The sequence below is a fragment of the Lutjanus erythropterus genome, chromosome 9, assembly GCF_056507025.1.
Source record: "Lutjanus erythropterus isolate fLutEry1 chromosome 9, fLutEry1.hap2, whole genome shotgun sequence".
Taxonomy (NCBI): domain Eukaryota; kingdom Metazoa; phylum Chordata; class Actinopteri; order Lutjaniformes; family Lutjanidae; genus Lutjanus; species Lutjanus erythropterus.
Genome location: NC_139325.1, coordinates 42,845,488 through 42,860,993, shown reverse-complemented (window position 1 = coordinate 42,860,993; position 15,506 = coordinate 42,845,488). Strand labels below are relative to the sequence as shown.

The following is a 15,506-nucleotide window of genomic DNA, read 5'->3' as shown; positions in this document are numbered from 1 at the left end:
TCATCTGAAGGTATTGTTAGGCTTTAAATACATTTTTAAATAGTTTAAAGTTGTGAATTCTTGTTCGGGATGAGGGTGTGTTAAAAATAAATCAGGCAGAGCATCATTAAAGAAAACATTTTCACCAAAATGTTTTATGTCCCACTTCTCAAGAAAGTATGGGATGATTCTAGCTGAGAAGGCTTTTGTCCAACAGCAGGTGCAGGCGTGACCAGCGAGTTCCCGGTTTTGTTTGTCGTGTTGTTGAAGCGTTTCAGTGGTCTGTTCTCTGGGACGGGTTCTGTGGCGTGTTGAAGACTACAGACTGTTGTCTGACGCACCCGTCTGTCTGTCTGTCTGTCTGTCTGTCCGTCCGTCCGTCTGTCTGCTCTGCATCTTCTGTTTTTGTTTTGTTTTTTTTTGTCAACGTAGGATTAAAGTCATGATGTGTCAAAGGAGGTAAAGCGTGTTAGTCACCTGTCTGGGTTTCTCATTATAAACAGGCTTTGTGCCAAAAAGGTAGCAGGTGCAGCGTTTTTACAGCGCCGCCATGAATATTTGGACAGTGACACATTTTCCTTTGTTTTGTTCTCCAGCGTGTTTGATTTAGAATGAGAAGATAATGTGTTAAAGCTGCTGCAGGGAGGTTTTAATTGTGTAACTGGTAATTAATTAATCACTGTCTGTATATGACCTACATAAATTAATTAAAGATAAAACTCTAAGTCTATGTTCACATTTTCTCAGTCAAAGTTAAAGAGAGCAGCACTTAGACCAGTAAAAAAAAAAGCAAGAGAAGAATTTTTATTTAGATAATTAAATTTTTGATGTTATATTTTGTGGTTTTGTGCACAGTGGACTCCAACATCATCGACACGAGTTCTTTGCTCTAATGTTTGTAAGGTTTTCTCCTCAGTGTTCGACTTGTGCTGTTTAAATTTAGTTGACCATTATTTTGACAAGAGGCCAGTTAGTTTTTACACTCGTCACCTAATGTGGATGGAAACGCCCTCAAGTTAAAGGAACAGTTCAACCTTTTAGGGACTTTTCTTCAGAGAGTCAGATGAGATTGAGAACACGCATGTCTACATCAAAGGGATAGTTCAGATTTTTTGAAGCGCTGTTGTACGATGTACTTATCCACAGTCAGTGTGTTATCTACAGCAGACGGCAGCTACTGGTGTAAGAAGTTAAGCAAAGTGTCCACTGCTGGACAGGATCAGCAGCAAAATGTATTTTAGCCACATAAAAAAAGAAGTATCAGTTGAAGTGTACACTATATTTGGAATATTTTTGCTGGTCTTTTGCTGCCTCAGTTGGTTTGTTTGTGTTATTGTGTGATTTCAGTTTTTTAAAGGATTTGTTCGGATTCACTGAAGTCACACAACAACACAAACACACTGACAGATCGAGGCAGCTGCAGATGAGCAACATCCTGTGTTCTGTGAGGTAAAATGACCAATTTTGCCGAAGAATTTGCACGTGTCACTTCTGTCACACCTAAAACCACGTCTGTAGCTGCCAGCAGTCCTTCTCAGGACGCTGACTGGCTGCACCACTTTTGTTGCAGACACAAACGGATAACTTGAGGCCTGGCAAGATGAATTCTTATGTGAGTTTGTGAATCCAGCTGCCTCACACAGAAACAGGTACTCCTGCTGCCGCTCTCTCTAAACTGAAGGCAGCTAGCTACTATGATACACTGACGATGGATAAGTACCTCAAACAACCCCACTTCAAATAATCAGGACTATCCCTTTAAGTGCAGAGCTGGAGTCAGGAAACAATTAGCTTAGCATAAAAACTGCACTGAGAAACAGCTAGTCCAAAGTAAAAAAAAAAAAAACCAACATCTCTAAAGTTCACCACTAAAAAGAACAGTTTGATATTTTGTGTGATGTGTTTATCTGAGAAGACTGACGCCAGCAACTCTCCAGCAGCTGGTTAGCTTAGCTTAGCATAAAGACTGCAAACGGCTAACCTTGCTCTGTCTAAAGGTAACAAAATCCTAGTCCACCACCACCTCTAAATCCCACTAATTAACACATTATATATAATTGATTTACTGCTGACAGAAATATAAGTGTAAAGATGTCAGTTTTTGGGTTGGAAATGATTTATTGTTTTCAGCCTTTGCTTTTATTTGTAGATACATCATGTAGGTTGTTGAGCTTCAGACGTGCTAACAGACACACACTTACACTTTGGACAGAGCTAAGTTATCAAATATCAAACTCATAATTTTGGCTTCATGTTTATTATATATTTGCACAAATTTTATCTTTGAAAGCCATTTTTTAAAAATAAACAATGCGACTGAACCTCAACACAGCCTCATCCTCCCGCCAGCGTGCAGACAAACCTCAGATGATCTCATCAGTCTCCTCCTGCACTGCTCTGTGGATCACAGACGGCACTTGATTAATTCTGACAGGTTTGATTTTCGACAGAAGCCCGAGCAGATAAAGACCCTCCAGATCCACTGAGATATAAAGTGATGGCTCCACGTCTCCACCCGCTCTGCACCTCTACGCCATGCATTATGACTGATACCATCCTGCTAAGCTAAGCACTTTGCTGCTCGTCTGCAGGATATTAGCTCAGCCAACGGTTATTCATAGACTATCAGGCCGGAGCTGCGGTCAGGAAATGCTGACTTACGTGTAAATATCAATTAAATTAGTGGCGTCCCTGTTGCTGAGGGTGCACTGCCTGCTTTTAATGGACACAGACACAAACAGTGCTGCGTAAATCACATTTGTACAAGAAACCAGAGGCAGATATTAGATTATACGTGTTTACACGTCCATTAACTATTCGTATTCTGTCATTAATTGTCAGAAAGCATAAAGAATAATACACTGAACACTGATGACTGATTTTATTGAGACTATTCGGTTTGAATATAGAAGCTGTTCCAGTTTAATTGATAATACATGACAGTAAAATATGTAGCCTTAATTCCTAAAAAGTTGGAACGTGTAAAATGTAAATAAAAACAGAATGCAATGATTTGCAAATTATTTTCAACTTATATTCAGTTGAATACAAAATAAAGAGAATATATTTAATGCTATACTTAATAACTTATTCTGAATTTGATGCTCGCAACACATTAAAAAAAAAAAAAAGTTGGGACGTGGCAGCAAAAGACAACACAAAGCTGCAAGGGATTTAAGGATTTCTCTGTACCGTAATCAATAAATGTAGGTCAAAAGGTTTTTGCACATCATTACATCCTGTTTTTATGTTTTACATAATGTTGCAACTTTTTAGAATTGTGGTTATAACTAAATGCCCGTTTAACAACTTTATATCAGCAGTGCAAATCTCACAAATAAGTTCATAGAAGTCTTACAGTTGTTTAAATAGATTTCTGTCAAAAATCACAACGGTTTGTTTGAAATAAGCATCAAACAAGTGTGGATGTGAGCAGGGATATCATGAATACAAACAAATAAACTATGCATAAATCATAAAAAAAATCATCACGATCAACACAACTATTGCTATTTATTACCAAATCTTGCAAAATAAAAATGCACAAATGAGGAGTCTTGCAGATGAAATCACTTCTCATCAGCACTGGTCAGCAGTGGGGTTCGGCTGTTTTTGCTTCGACGGGTCTGAATGTGTTTAGAACACAAGGCACATTGTCGCGTTTCCGGAGCCAAACTCCGAGCCTCTTGTTCTTCACGCCTGAAAAAGTGACCCCTGTCCCTCCTGTCAGAGTTATGTAGGCCAGCCTGCTGAGCAGAGACTAAATGGGAGCAGAGCTCAGCAGATGCAGCCTCAGCAAAACCATCTCTTTAGAGCTGTAGGTGCAGAAGCCATTTGTCACGGGAGTCTGGATTATTACTGTATGCAGCCGAGGTAAAAGCACACACACTTCCTGTTATTATATACAGTGCAGAGTTAGTGTCAGTGTCAGTGACTCTCATAGTGACACAGCTTTTTATATGTGAGCAACTGCAACATAAAATAAATATAATTCAAATATCCACAGTATAAAGATAATAAAAGTACATTTGTGATCAAACGGTCTAAAATAGTGTTTCTGACAGGGAAGCACTGATCTGACTTTTCTCTGCTGCTACAGACTCTGATATTGGCCAATACAGAGTATTGATCCAGCACCTGTGCTGTTTTTTCTCTTTATACCTCGTTGTGTGAATCCTATACATGGGGATGGAAATAATTAAGTCTATGAACTGAAGTACTCTGATTTTCTTTCTCTAAGTGCAGTTTTGAGGTACTTGTACTTCACTAGAAAAAAAAAATGAGTGTAATTCTTACTGGTCCACACTGATCTGACAGCTGTTACTCTGTTACTGTTATATTTTACATTCTATTAATGCTGCTTTATGTTTTCATTTCTCTTTATTTCAGATGAAAATGTCCTTTTTACTCGTCCACATTGATCTGACAGCTATCAGTACTAGTTACTCTTTAGATTAAGATTAAAATAAATATACAATAAACTTATAAAAGCTTGCATTGTGTTGTTCAAGAATAAAGTAGTGATTCAAAGCTTTTTGACGTGTGACCCAGTACAGAAAACCAGAACCTAGTCGAGGCCCTGTTTCATATGATATCCATGAGCTGTTAGCAGATGGTGTCATTTAAATAACGATTTGTTGCCCAAAGAGGTAAATTTATCCAATGTTTCATTTAAAGGTTTTCAAGGAAGTCAGAAAAAAAATATTCCAAATTTGTCGAGCAAAACTTTGCACTTTCATTGTTGTTTTAATCTGAAAGCTCTCCTTATTATTAAAGAGTAAACCACACAGACCATTAGCTGAGTGAGTCTACATGATCTGTAATGCTTCAGCACTTTTATAGTTTGTATGTAGGCTTGTGTTTTGAGAAGCTGGTTGGTTGCATGCTGACACATGTAGTCAACTGTGTAATATCTCTTCTCTGTATAATATCCCTCTTTTGCTGTCAGATTTTCAGGATTATAAAACCTTCATGCTTCATGCTCAGGTACTTTTCTCAGCAGACAATGCAAAGAGTCACTTTTTAATGGCAGCAATCTTGTGAGGTAATGAGTTACTTCTAAAAGAAAAGTTTCCGAACACGGTCTAACATGATGCTTTGACCAACAATGTAATAGCGGTAAGGCGAGGGTGGTGATAAACGGCGAGATGATTTGCGTCAGAACCTCACGTGCAACGCATCCTAATAACTGCTGACAGATGAGAATAAATAATACATTATTTTGCTGTGGTGTTCAGTTGTGACTCTGATGAGATTGAATAAAGGTGGAATGACAGAATTTTGTAGCTCTGTTGATAAAGAGGTACGTTGAGATCAGTGCATCCCCAGTTTCTGAGATTAGTTGTTTTCATTTCTTTAAGATGAACTTCTCAGCTCAGTCTTGCAGGTGGACAAGCAACAGAAATAAATAGTACATCAAATTAAATACAACCATCAAAATCCTGACATCATAAACGTGTGTCGGCTTCACTCTGAGTGCACACACACTGCCACATTCTTGTGTCTCTCCCAGTAGTGACTCTCTTCCGGGAAACTCCACGCAGCTGCGGACTCCTTGTGGCGACTGACGGCGTGAACAACAAACCCGCACAGCTGCTTTTCCAACACCTCCACCACAGCCGGAGCGTTTCCCTTCTTCCCTTGGCTCTCCATCACCTGCCGGATGAAGTCGCGGGGCACCGGCTGCGGTTTGGTGCTGTACGACACCACCAGGTTGATGTTGTTCACCTGCAGCACCTCGAACCAGTTCTGTCCCGCCACGTGGTGGAAGTGCTCCCCTGCTCGCCAGTTCCTGTAGGTGCTCCCTGAATGGTTGATGAGCCGCACTGACCAGCGGACCCAGTCGTACTTTTTCACCAAGAACTCAAGAAGCTGCTGAGTCGTATCCTGCAAATCCTCCCCTTGTTTCTCTTGCAGGAGGCGCTGGGCGTCTACTTTTGCTTGCTCTGGGAAGGCAGCGATGCAGGACTCGATTGTTGCCTTCATCTTGGACTCTACTTCTTCAATTTTGCGACTCCACTCTTGTATTTTCTCCTCTTCTTCCTCCTGGCCCTGGGTTAAGGCACAGTGGCCCAGCAGAGCAATCAGGCCCAAACAGAAGAGCTCCTTCATCCGGACACAGAAATCCTCCAGGAGGCGACGGTTCCTGGCTACATACCTGCAAAACAGAGGAACTATTTACAGTCACATTTAAAGGGATAGTTGGATTATTTGATGTGTCCATAGTCAGTGTATTATCTGACACCATGAGTTTGGAGAAGCAGAGAGAGGCACCAGTGCTGAGGCTAAGCAATGAACTGCTGTAGATGAGATCAGCGAGAAAATATATAAAAAAAATATATCAGTTTAAGAGTTTGCCATCAGACAACCCTTTCTGACCAGAAACCTCTGTTATATAAGACAAATATCGCTCCAAACTAACCAAACTTCATAGGCTAAATCTGGTATTTTGCCTCGCAGGAGACGGGGGTTGCTGAAGCTCAATATTGCCGGGGTTTCTTTGCATGAACTGGCTTGACAAAACCTAAAATCCAAGTCAGGGATAAAGGGTATCACAACAGTGGTTATTGACTTTCTTTGTTAATCCAGACGTTCTTTAAAGGCTCTGTGCGTGTTTGTGTAAAAAAGACTTGTTTGGTGTGTCATTTGACTCTGATGCCCACTTATGTCATGAAGAACAGGTTGTTATAATGACTACAGTCATAGTACATCCCTCTAGTCTACTGTTGCTGCCGTCTATTGGTTTGTGTTATTGTGTTACCTCAGTGAATCTTAACTAACCTTTAAAACACAAAGTCAGTGGAAGATCAGCAACTCGCTTGTTCTGTGAACTGATTTCACCAAGGGAGTTTGGTTGGTTTGAAGAGAGTAATATGTGGCAGATATAAAGGTGGTTTCCAGTCAGAAAAGGCCATCTGATGGTAAAGTGCTGAAAATATCTGTAAGTATAGCACACAAGTAAACTGATGACTTTGATCTGAGATGGATGTTTTTTTTTAAGTGGGCAAAATATGTTTTGTTGCTGCAGGAGAGCGTTCTTATGATAACTGCTATGATAATGATGTCAGAGACATAGGAGCTGCAGTGAATCCAGGAACATGAATATGATGAAACATCAATTTACCTTTCGACCAACTCTAAGATCGACTCTCCAAAGCTGTTTGTCCCCATCAGAGCATCATACAACACGAACAGGTTCTTCTCTCCTCCAGTTTTGGTGAAGTGCTCCAGGAAAAGTCTGGTCTTCACCTCCTTGAACTTCTGATTTGCCTCTAAGATGTCCACGTATTTCCGAAACTGGTTCCTAATGTTCTCCTCCACAGAGAAGTACTGGGAATCCAGTCTCCCCTTCTTGATCTCGCAGTCGATGTCTTCCAGTTGGGTGGAGAGCACGTCGAGCTTGTTCCTCACCGTCAGGAACTGGTCTTTGACAAAGATGACCTCTTTGCTCTGGACTTTGTCTAAGGCCAGGCGGAGGACGGGAGCGGCGGCTTCACAGAGGGGGAAGAGCTCGCCCACAGCGCTGGCCAACACCTCGGCCCCCCTCTCAAACATGTCCATCACTGCCTCGATGGCCTCCTTCTTCTGGGCCACAGCCCGCTCCAACGAACTGGCCATGATCTGAGACAGAGGGACAAAGTCTGCTGTCAAACACAAATAAACCTTGAGGAGGAAGATGGGGAAGTGCATGAGAAAATGGGTCAGAATCTTTCATCTGTTAAAATATTCATGAATCTCAAAACCTTTTTTGGCTTCTGAACCTTTCAGATGAAGCAGAATCCTAAGCGACCCCTTTTCACAGACTCTGCCCACAAAGTGTGAACAGTTTCACCAAAGAGGGAATTTTTCTCTCGGATTGTTTCATTTGAATAACGGAAGAGGTGTGATCGATCTAGTATTTCAGAAGAAACAGCAAATATTAGATGAAAAGAGTCCTGTATTTGTGAAACAGATAAGTGCTTTTTCTTTTTGATTGTCCCAGTAATCCTCTTAAGACCCTTCAAATAACCTTGTGAACCCCTCTGAGGGTTCTCAGGTTGGGAACCACTGATCTAGAACAATTTCAGGTACGACTCTGATGCCAACAAAGCTAAATATAAACTTACTTTGAGTTCAATGCCTGCAACACGTTTCAAAATAGTTGTGACAGGATCACGTTCACCACTGTGACACGTCATCTTTTCTTTTCACGACACTCAGCTGGGAAAATGTGCCACACATTTTCAATGGGAGACAGGTCTGGACTGCAGGCAGGTCAGTGTAGAACCTGAACTCTTTTACTACGAAGACGCACATGTTGTCGTAACGTGCAGTTGGTGTCTTGTCATTGTCTTGCTGAAATGAGCAGGGACGTCATCTGGATAGCAGCATATGTCGCTCCAAAACCTGTACGTAGCTTTGCTTCGATGACACTGTGGATGGTCCTGTTCCTCTGTAGCCCAGACGTCATGACACCCATGATTTCCAAAAACAATTTCCAATGTGGACTCGACAGACCACAGCACACTTTTCCTCTTTGCGTCCGTCCGTCTCAGATGAGCTCAGGCTCAAAAGTCTGCAGTGTTTCTGGATGTTGTTGATGTCTTTCTCTTTGCATGGTAGAGTCTTAACTCGCATTTGTTGATGCAGCAACAAACTGTGTTAACAGTTTTCCAAAGTGTTTCCGAGCCCTTCATAATATAATTTATAAAATGACATGGGTTTTTAATGCGGTGCCACCTCAGGGTCTGAAGGTCGCGGGCTCAGGGTTGTTTTCCAGTCCTCATGTGGAGATTTCTTTGGATTCTCTGCATCTTTTTATGACATTATGGACTGTAGATGGTGAAATAATTAAATTATTTCAATTGTGTGTTCTTCAATTGTTGGACTATTTGCCCATGCAGTTTTCCATGAAGTAGTGAACGTCACGTCATCCTTTCTTGTGAACGACTGAGCCTTTTGAAGATGCCTCTTTCATACCCAATCATGATTCTGTCACCAATTAAACTCATTTTGAATGTTTCAACAGGAATTTTGTGAGTGTTGGACAATTTTCAGTCTTTTGCTGTGCCTGTCCCAAGTTTCTGGAGACATGTTGCAGGCATCAAATTCAGAATGAGTGTATATTTACAAAAAACTTTAAAATGTATTAGTTTGAACATCAAATATCTTGTCTTTGTACTGTATTCAGTTGAATACAGGTTGAAGCTTTTTTGGAATCAGGCTTGTATTTTCTTAAAATAATGAAATCCACAGCACCAAAATATTTAAGCACCAACTAGTACATAGAATAGAGGCATCATCCTTTTCGGTGCATCTTTGTGTCGTGTCCGTGGAAACAGAAGGCTGTTTATCTGAATAGTTCAGAGCTGAAATGATTTGTCATCCAAACAACAGGAAATCAATCAGCACCGATAATCAAATAATATTTACAGTTGTTTTTCAAGCAAAAACACCAAACACCCTCGTGCTGGTTGTCCATTTTGTCCGATTTGCTGCTTTTCTTTGTTTTATGTGATTCTAAATTATTTGTGTAAAGGAGTGTTGGTCAGAAACTGTATGATAAAACAGTTATAATGGACATTTCCAGTATTGTTTTCAAATTTCACAGAAAATACAATTAATTTAGAAAATCTGCAAGTTAATTGATAATGCAAATAATCTAACTTAGAATACTTCTAGCAAAAAACAAAACAAAGTTTAAAATCTCCATCTTTGATATTTCAGGATAAATGTGAAGGTAAATCTGATGTTGACCCTGTCAGCTGTGAGAAGGTGATTACATTCCGTTTCTTTGTGACCCTCCCCACCCAAAGGGATGCAGGTAATGATGTCATATAAACAGAATGGGGGCCTGATGAGAAAATGAGACAAATGTCCTTCGGTCTGAATTTGACTCACAGCAGAGCATCAAGGCCAAACCGTGTTTTAAAATCCCCTTTCGTCCTCGCCTGCAGCCTGACTTACATAAATAACCGCGTCCTCTCTGTCCAGATGTCTGATGGACCTCAGATGCTGCGTCACACAACTCCTCCACAAATTAAACATCCACATTCATTTTGTTTTGTTTACTCGCATTTTCAGATCCGTGGGTATTTTCTATATTTACAGTGAAGAAGGTCAAATCAACAAAAAGAATTACAGAATCAAATCAATATAGATGACTAACATCCTTCAGTAAATAAATAAAGAAAAGGTTTGTCATGCGCCCAAACTGCACCATGTTTAACTGTCATGCGCATCCAAAAGAAATGCGCAACGGCTGGCTTTTTTACGCACGAATCCCCTGCGAGCACCGGACACACCTTACAGCATATTTCTCCTTCTGATGGAAGATGAAGACATTCATCACGTTCCTGTATTAACAGCGTTTTTTCTGTACCTTGAATGAAGTGACGCGGCAGCTCCTTCACGCCTGATGGGCTCCAACAGCTGCAAACAAGTTTTTTTTCCTTCAAGTTTGAGAAAATTCCCACGGTTCTCTGATCCACTGTGGAGCGGAGCTGAGGAGGTCCAGATCCAGAGAGGAGGAAGAGGACAAGCGCACCCAGTGTCTGCAAAGGAGAGACAGAGAAGGACAGAGAAGGAGAGAGAAGGAGAGAGAGGAGTGGTGGGGGACAGACAGACAGACAGACAGACACACACACACACACAGACAGACAGACAGACAGACACACAGACAGACAGAGGTGAAAGATGTGGTCGGGTCCATTTTCTTTTCTGTCTTCATGTCCATGAAAGGACGCTCCGCTCTCTTCTCAACAAAATGGATCTTAATTTGGTTTTGATTTTTCGCTGTGTGTAAATTTTTCACACATTTTCATCGGGTTTCTTCCTCAGAGGTTTCTTGCGCATTTGGTGCAAAATGTCTCTTCATCACCATTTTGCCACCAGCTGCTGTGAGTTAAAGGATCCAAACTTGAGGTAAGACGACTGAGAACCAGTGTTTGTTTTTTTTAAGTGTATGAATGTAATAAGTTGATCTAACATCTTTTCTTTTTTTCTTTTGTTTTACCACAGCCGCATGTCAGATGTTTAAAGGAAGCGCTGTACGCGCGCAGCTGTCCTGTGAAAAACACCCGAAATGACTGTTTCTTTTTTTTATACGATTCATCATCTGTTAAATTAACAGTGAATTTAATGTGTAGTGATCGAATTAAACCTCAGTGTTTATTAATAACTGCAGACGTGCGTCTCCTCAGATTGATCACAGATATGTCAAATATAAATATATAAAATCTCAGTTTAAAACATACATTTAAAATAAATCAACGTCTAATTATTTTTTATCATCCTGATGAGTTTCTGATGATCAAATTAAACCTCACATCTGCTCAGCTGTGCGCTCGCGACGCGCCCTGTGAGCGCTCGAGCTGAACCTCCTTCATCCAAAAACAGAAATCATGACGCAAATCGCGTCTCCTCCCAAACCACGAATGGTTTTATTTCACGTTTGAATGTTGAATGATTTTTGTTTTACACTCAACTCTTTTATCTGAATGAATGAAAACTCCTTTCTCTTCAGATGAAAATGGATCCTTCAACGAGCTCGTGTCATGGAGAGAAGACTGAGCTCCATCACATGATGGACGACGTGCGTCTGTGACTCAGAGCCGCTCATCCTTCAGTCTGCGGGCAGGTAAACACGTCACATCCCTGTGTCACTGATCCGCCTCACAAACACCTGCGATGCACATTTTCCTGTTGTGGTTCTTCAACTCAAACCTGTTCAGCTGGATGATGAAGCATGAGGGTCATTCCAGAGGTACTTAACCTCGGTCACGTGGGCAGTTTACCTTCACCCCCCCCCCCACACACACATTTATCTGGACTGACTTCGCGCAGGTCGTGGATCCGGATTGATCCAGACTTCAATAGTTGGTCAGTTTTGGACACGCAGATGTGACGTGTGACGTGTTGTCCGAGGGCCCTCAGTGACGTCAGTCAGAACAGGTGTGATGATGAAGGAAGTGAAGAACTCGCGCCCTCTTCAGTACAAATCACTGAATGACACTTTGAACGGATCACTGAAGCTCCGTCAAACAGTCCCAGAAATAAAAAGTTTAAAATAAATGATAAAATATTTAAATTTGATGTGATGATGCATCATAAAAGAAGGCGTCTTGGTTTGAATACTTTACTCTGTAAGTACCTCAGTATCAGAGTACATTACACAGGAAACACAGATAATGAGATGGAAACATAATATTTATTTATTTATTTATTATTTAGAAAAAATATGAGAATACTGTTAGAGATTATGGAAATATATTTCACAATTAATCAAACACAATATTAAATTATTTTAATTCTTTGTAGGCTCAACATTTGCATTGCCAATCAATATTAGCTTAGAAAATATAAAACCTGCCTGATTTAACACTTCCTGTAAAAAAAAAACCACAGTAATATTTGGTCTTCTATCTGAATACAGAGACAGAGACAAATAATTTGAACAGATAGAGATAGAAATGATTTTTCTCTGTGTAGCTCTAAAAAAAGACAAATATTCTGCTGTGGAAGATTTAGATTTATTTATTTTTTCATTTTTGTTTGATAATTGGTACTTACATAATGAAACTTAACCAATATTTGGAACTGATATACATTTGTGGTAAAAATTAAAAATCTGTGTCAACATGTGAATGACAAGCTCGGTTGAAGAGCCTTTAATCACGTTTGTATCATGAAAAATAAGTTCATAATTTTGCCATATTTTAAAGATGTAATCTAGTAATCCTTGACAAAGTAATTATATTGTAATTACAGATGTTTTTGTTCAAATGTAATTTGATTTAATTATAGATAATTATTTTTGTAATCTCATAATGTAATCCTGATTTTTTTTTATGATGAGCTCATAAATAACTGAAAAGACACATTCTACATCCCAAACACTTTTATTTAATGAGTATTATCTCATATGATTTTATTAACGTAAAGAATCGACTCAAGAAAATCACTTTTGTTCACTCATTTATTGATAGTGGTTCATATACAACCAGGCATCGAAGGCTCATAACAAAAAAAAGCAACATATTCACATATATGACATTTCAGAAAAGCCTTTCAGAGGATCAGATAATATTCCTCCACATCAACAGTATTTTGACTCTGTATAGATTTGAAGCGTATTCTGAACCTTGACATGAAGAGATTTGACACAAAGCCGCAGAAACAAAAACCAGTTGAGTTATGAATTGAAAGGATGAAACTAATTAATCAATGACAACCAGATATTGTGAAGTTTTAGTGTGAATTTACTGAAGTGTCCCGATGCAGCGATGCCTCTCGCTGGCTTCATAAAAACACACACACATTTACAACCATTATTTTAACCACAAGTTTAAAACCTACACTGCAGAAAACAAACCTTTCAAAACATAATCCCTCACAAATTAATATAGTTACATGAGTAATACAAAAATCCTTAAAAGAAAAAGACAATAATACAGAACTAATGGCACATTTAGGCACTGTTGGTCAGATGAAGAGGTGAAGGAGAGGAAGGCTGAACTGTAAATAAAAAACCCACAAATGTTTCACGGTTATATAACAAAGAAACCCACTAATGAATGTATCTCTATATTATTATATGATAAATGTATCTCTATATTATTATATGATAAATGTATCTCTATATTATTATATGATAAATGTATCTCTATATTATTATATGATAAATGTATCTCTATATCACAACAGCACTTGGTGCACCTCCTGCATTCATACCAGGCTTCAGTGAGCATGTTACAGAAAATAAAGAGACAGAACTGCACAAGTCAAGAGTGGAAGGATTCATACAGTGATACTTCCTGTGATAACACACACATCTCGTCATATACCTCATAATATATTTAGCGTAGTCCGTCTGCGGTGAAGTGTTTTGCCAGATAGTAGTGTGTTTGTAGCAAAAAAAAATCAGATTTTAAGTGGATTGTTCCTGTTTTTAATTTTATAAGTGAAAAAATAAAGAACTCAGTACAGCAGCATCAAAAATTAGTGTAAAGTGTCTTTAAATTTGATGCTTGACGACAGCAACAGGTTTGCGTAGTGTATCATGAGCTCCGTGCATAAGAAACATATCATATTTGTCAATTTTGCACATGGCAGCTTGAGCATGTTTAATATATCATATTATTTATATGATCATATAAACACAGGTACATTCATGGCTCTGAAAACTTTGGGATGTTTGCTCCTTTGTTTGGTTTTGCTAACTTAATGTTTTTTTTAAATTATAGATTGTAGATATAACTTAACAGACAAATTAACTCCCTCTGTTTGGCAAATAAAGTCTGTCTTATAGCAGATATTAAATATCAAAGGTTTCACATATAAAGAGAATATAGGCTTGTTGCATTTAAAGGAATTGACAGGACGCCCTCTAGTGGAGATACATCAGTAAGACCTTCCTGTTTTCCTTTAAACTGTACAGTCGCCTCACGCTGCAACAAACTGATTCCTCTGTAACATTAAAGAAGTCATTTCACAAACACTGCAATAAATGGCAGATATTTTCTAAAGGTGCACAATTAGTGGGACACATTGCATCACATACTGAAGCTGTATTTATTTCTGTTAGAGTGGAAACAGACAACTTTTTTACTTTGATTTATCATTATGAAGTAAATGTTGATCGCCACAGAATAATGACACCATACACGTTTAAACTGATTCCCTGTCAGCCTCGCTGTCACTGCTCTGCGACTGGGAACAATTTTTCCTGAGAAAATTAAGATGAATAGAAAAAATTAATAAAGAAACTTTTTTTCTCCTAATATAATAATATATTATTCAAACTGTTATTACTGTGCAATGCACATTACGACAGCTTAAACCTGTTCCTAAATTAAGGCTGCATGATGGAGATTTCATGCCTTTTATTTCATAACACAGCTGCAGATATGACAGGAAAGAGTCGGGGGACGTCATGGCCGTTTATGATGCTGTTCTGTCACACGTTTTTCCTTCATCGGTAACTTTTGCGATTTGGATATTGCACATGGCCATATTGTGATTTTGATCATACTTTGATTAACTGTGCAGCCTTATCCCAACGTCAATATAAAATTGTGGCGATATAATTCAGAACATGCTCCCCTCTTCTGTCTGATTTCTCTGAGAAAATCTGAAAACGATCCTCTTGTCTTTGAACCGGGTTGTGTGAAAAGTTGTCTGTTTCCACTTTAAATCATAAATGCATTTTTTTGTAATGCTCATAATTTAGTTTTTCCAGTTGATTAATTACTAATTATTATGATCCCACAGCTGATTAGTGTCCTGTACGTATCAGTTCAAACCTCTGGTGGTTTTATCCAGATTTATCACATAATAAGGCAAATACTGTACAATAATTTAGTAGTTTTTACCTCAGTTTAGATGCAGAATATGTCTATGACTCAAAGACTGATTGCACATGCAGTAAGTTAGTGTTCTGAGAAGATATTTTTCCTCATTATCACTGGGCTTTCAAGAGATCATACTGTAGGTGCTTACAAAGTGCTTCTAGAGAGAGAAGGAAGAGGAAAGAGTTACAGGTGGAATGT

At 39.0% G+C, this 15,506-nt stretch overlaps 1 protein-coding gene across 1 annotated transcript; it reads right to left on the bottom strand.

Moving 5' to 3' along the window:
* Positions 1-5,420: 5,420 nt before the first annotated feature.
* On the bottom strand, positions 5,421-10,469 carry rpz6 (rapunzel 6). The gene is made up of 3 exons (XM_084725805.1): positions 10,340-10,469; positions 7,103-7,641; positions 5,421-6,136 (listed from the first exon to the last, which is right to left on the bottom strand). The coding sequence occupies exons 2-3, from the start codon at positions 7,594-7,596 to the stop codon at positions 5,446-5,448; spliced, it is 1,185 nt and encodes a 394-aa protein (XP_084581931.1). The 5' UTR covers positions 7,597-7,641; positions 10,340-10,469; the 3' UTR covers positions 5,421-5,445.
* Positions 10,470-15,506: the final 5,037 nt, after the last annotated feature.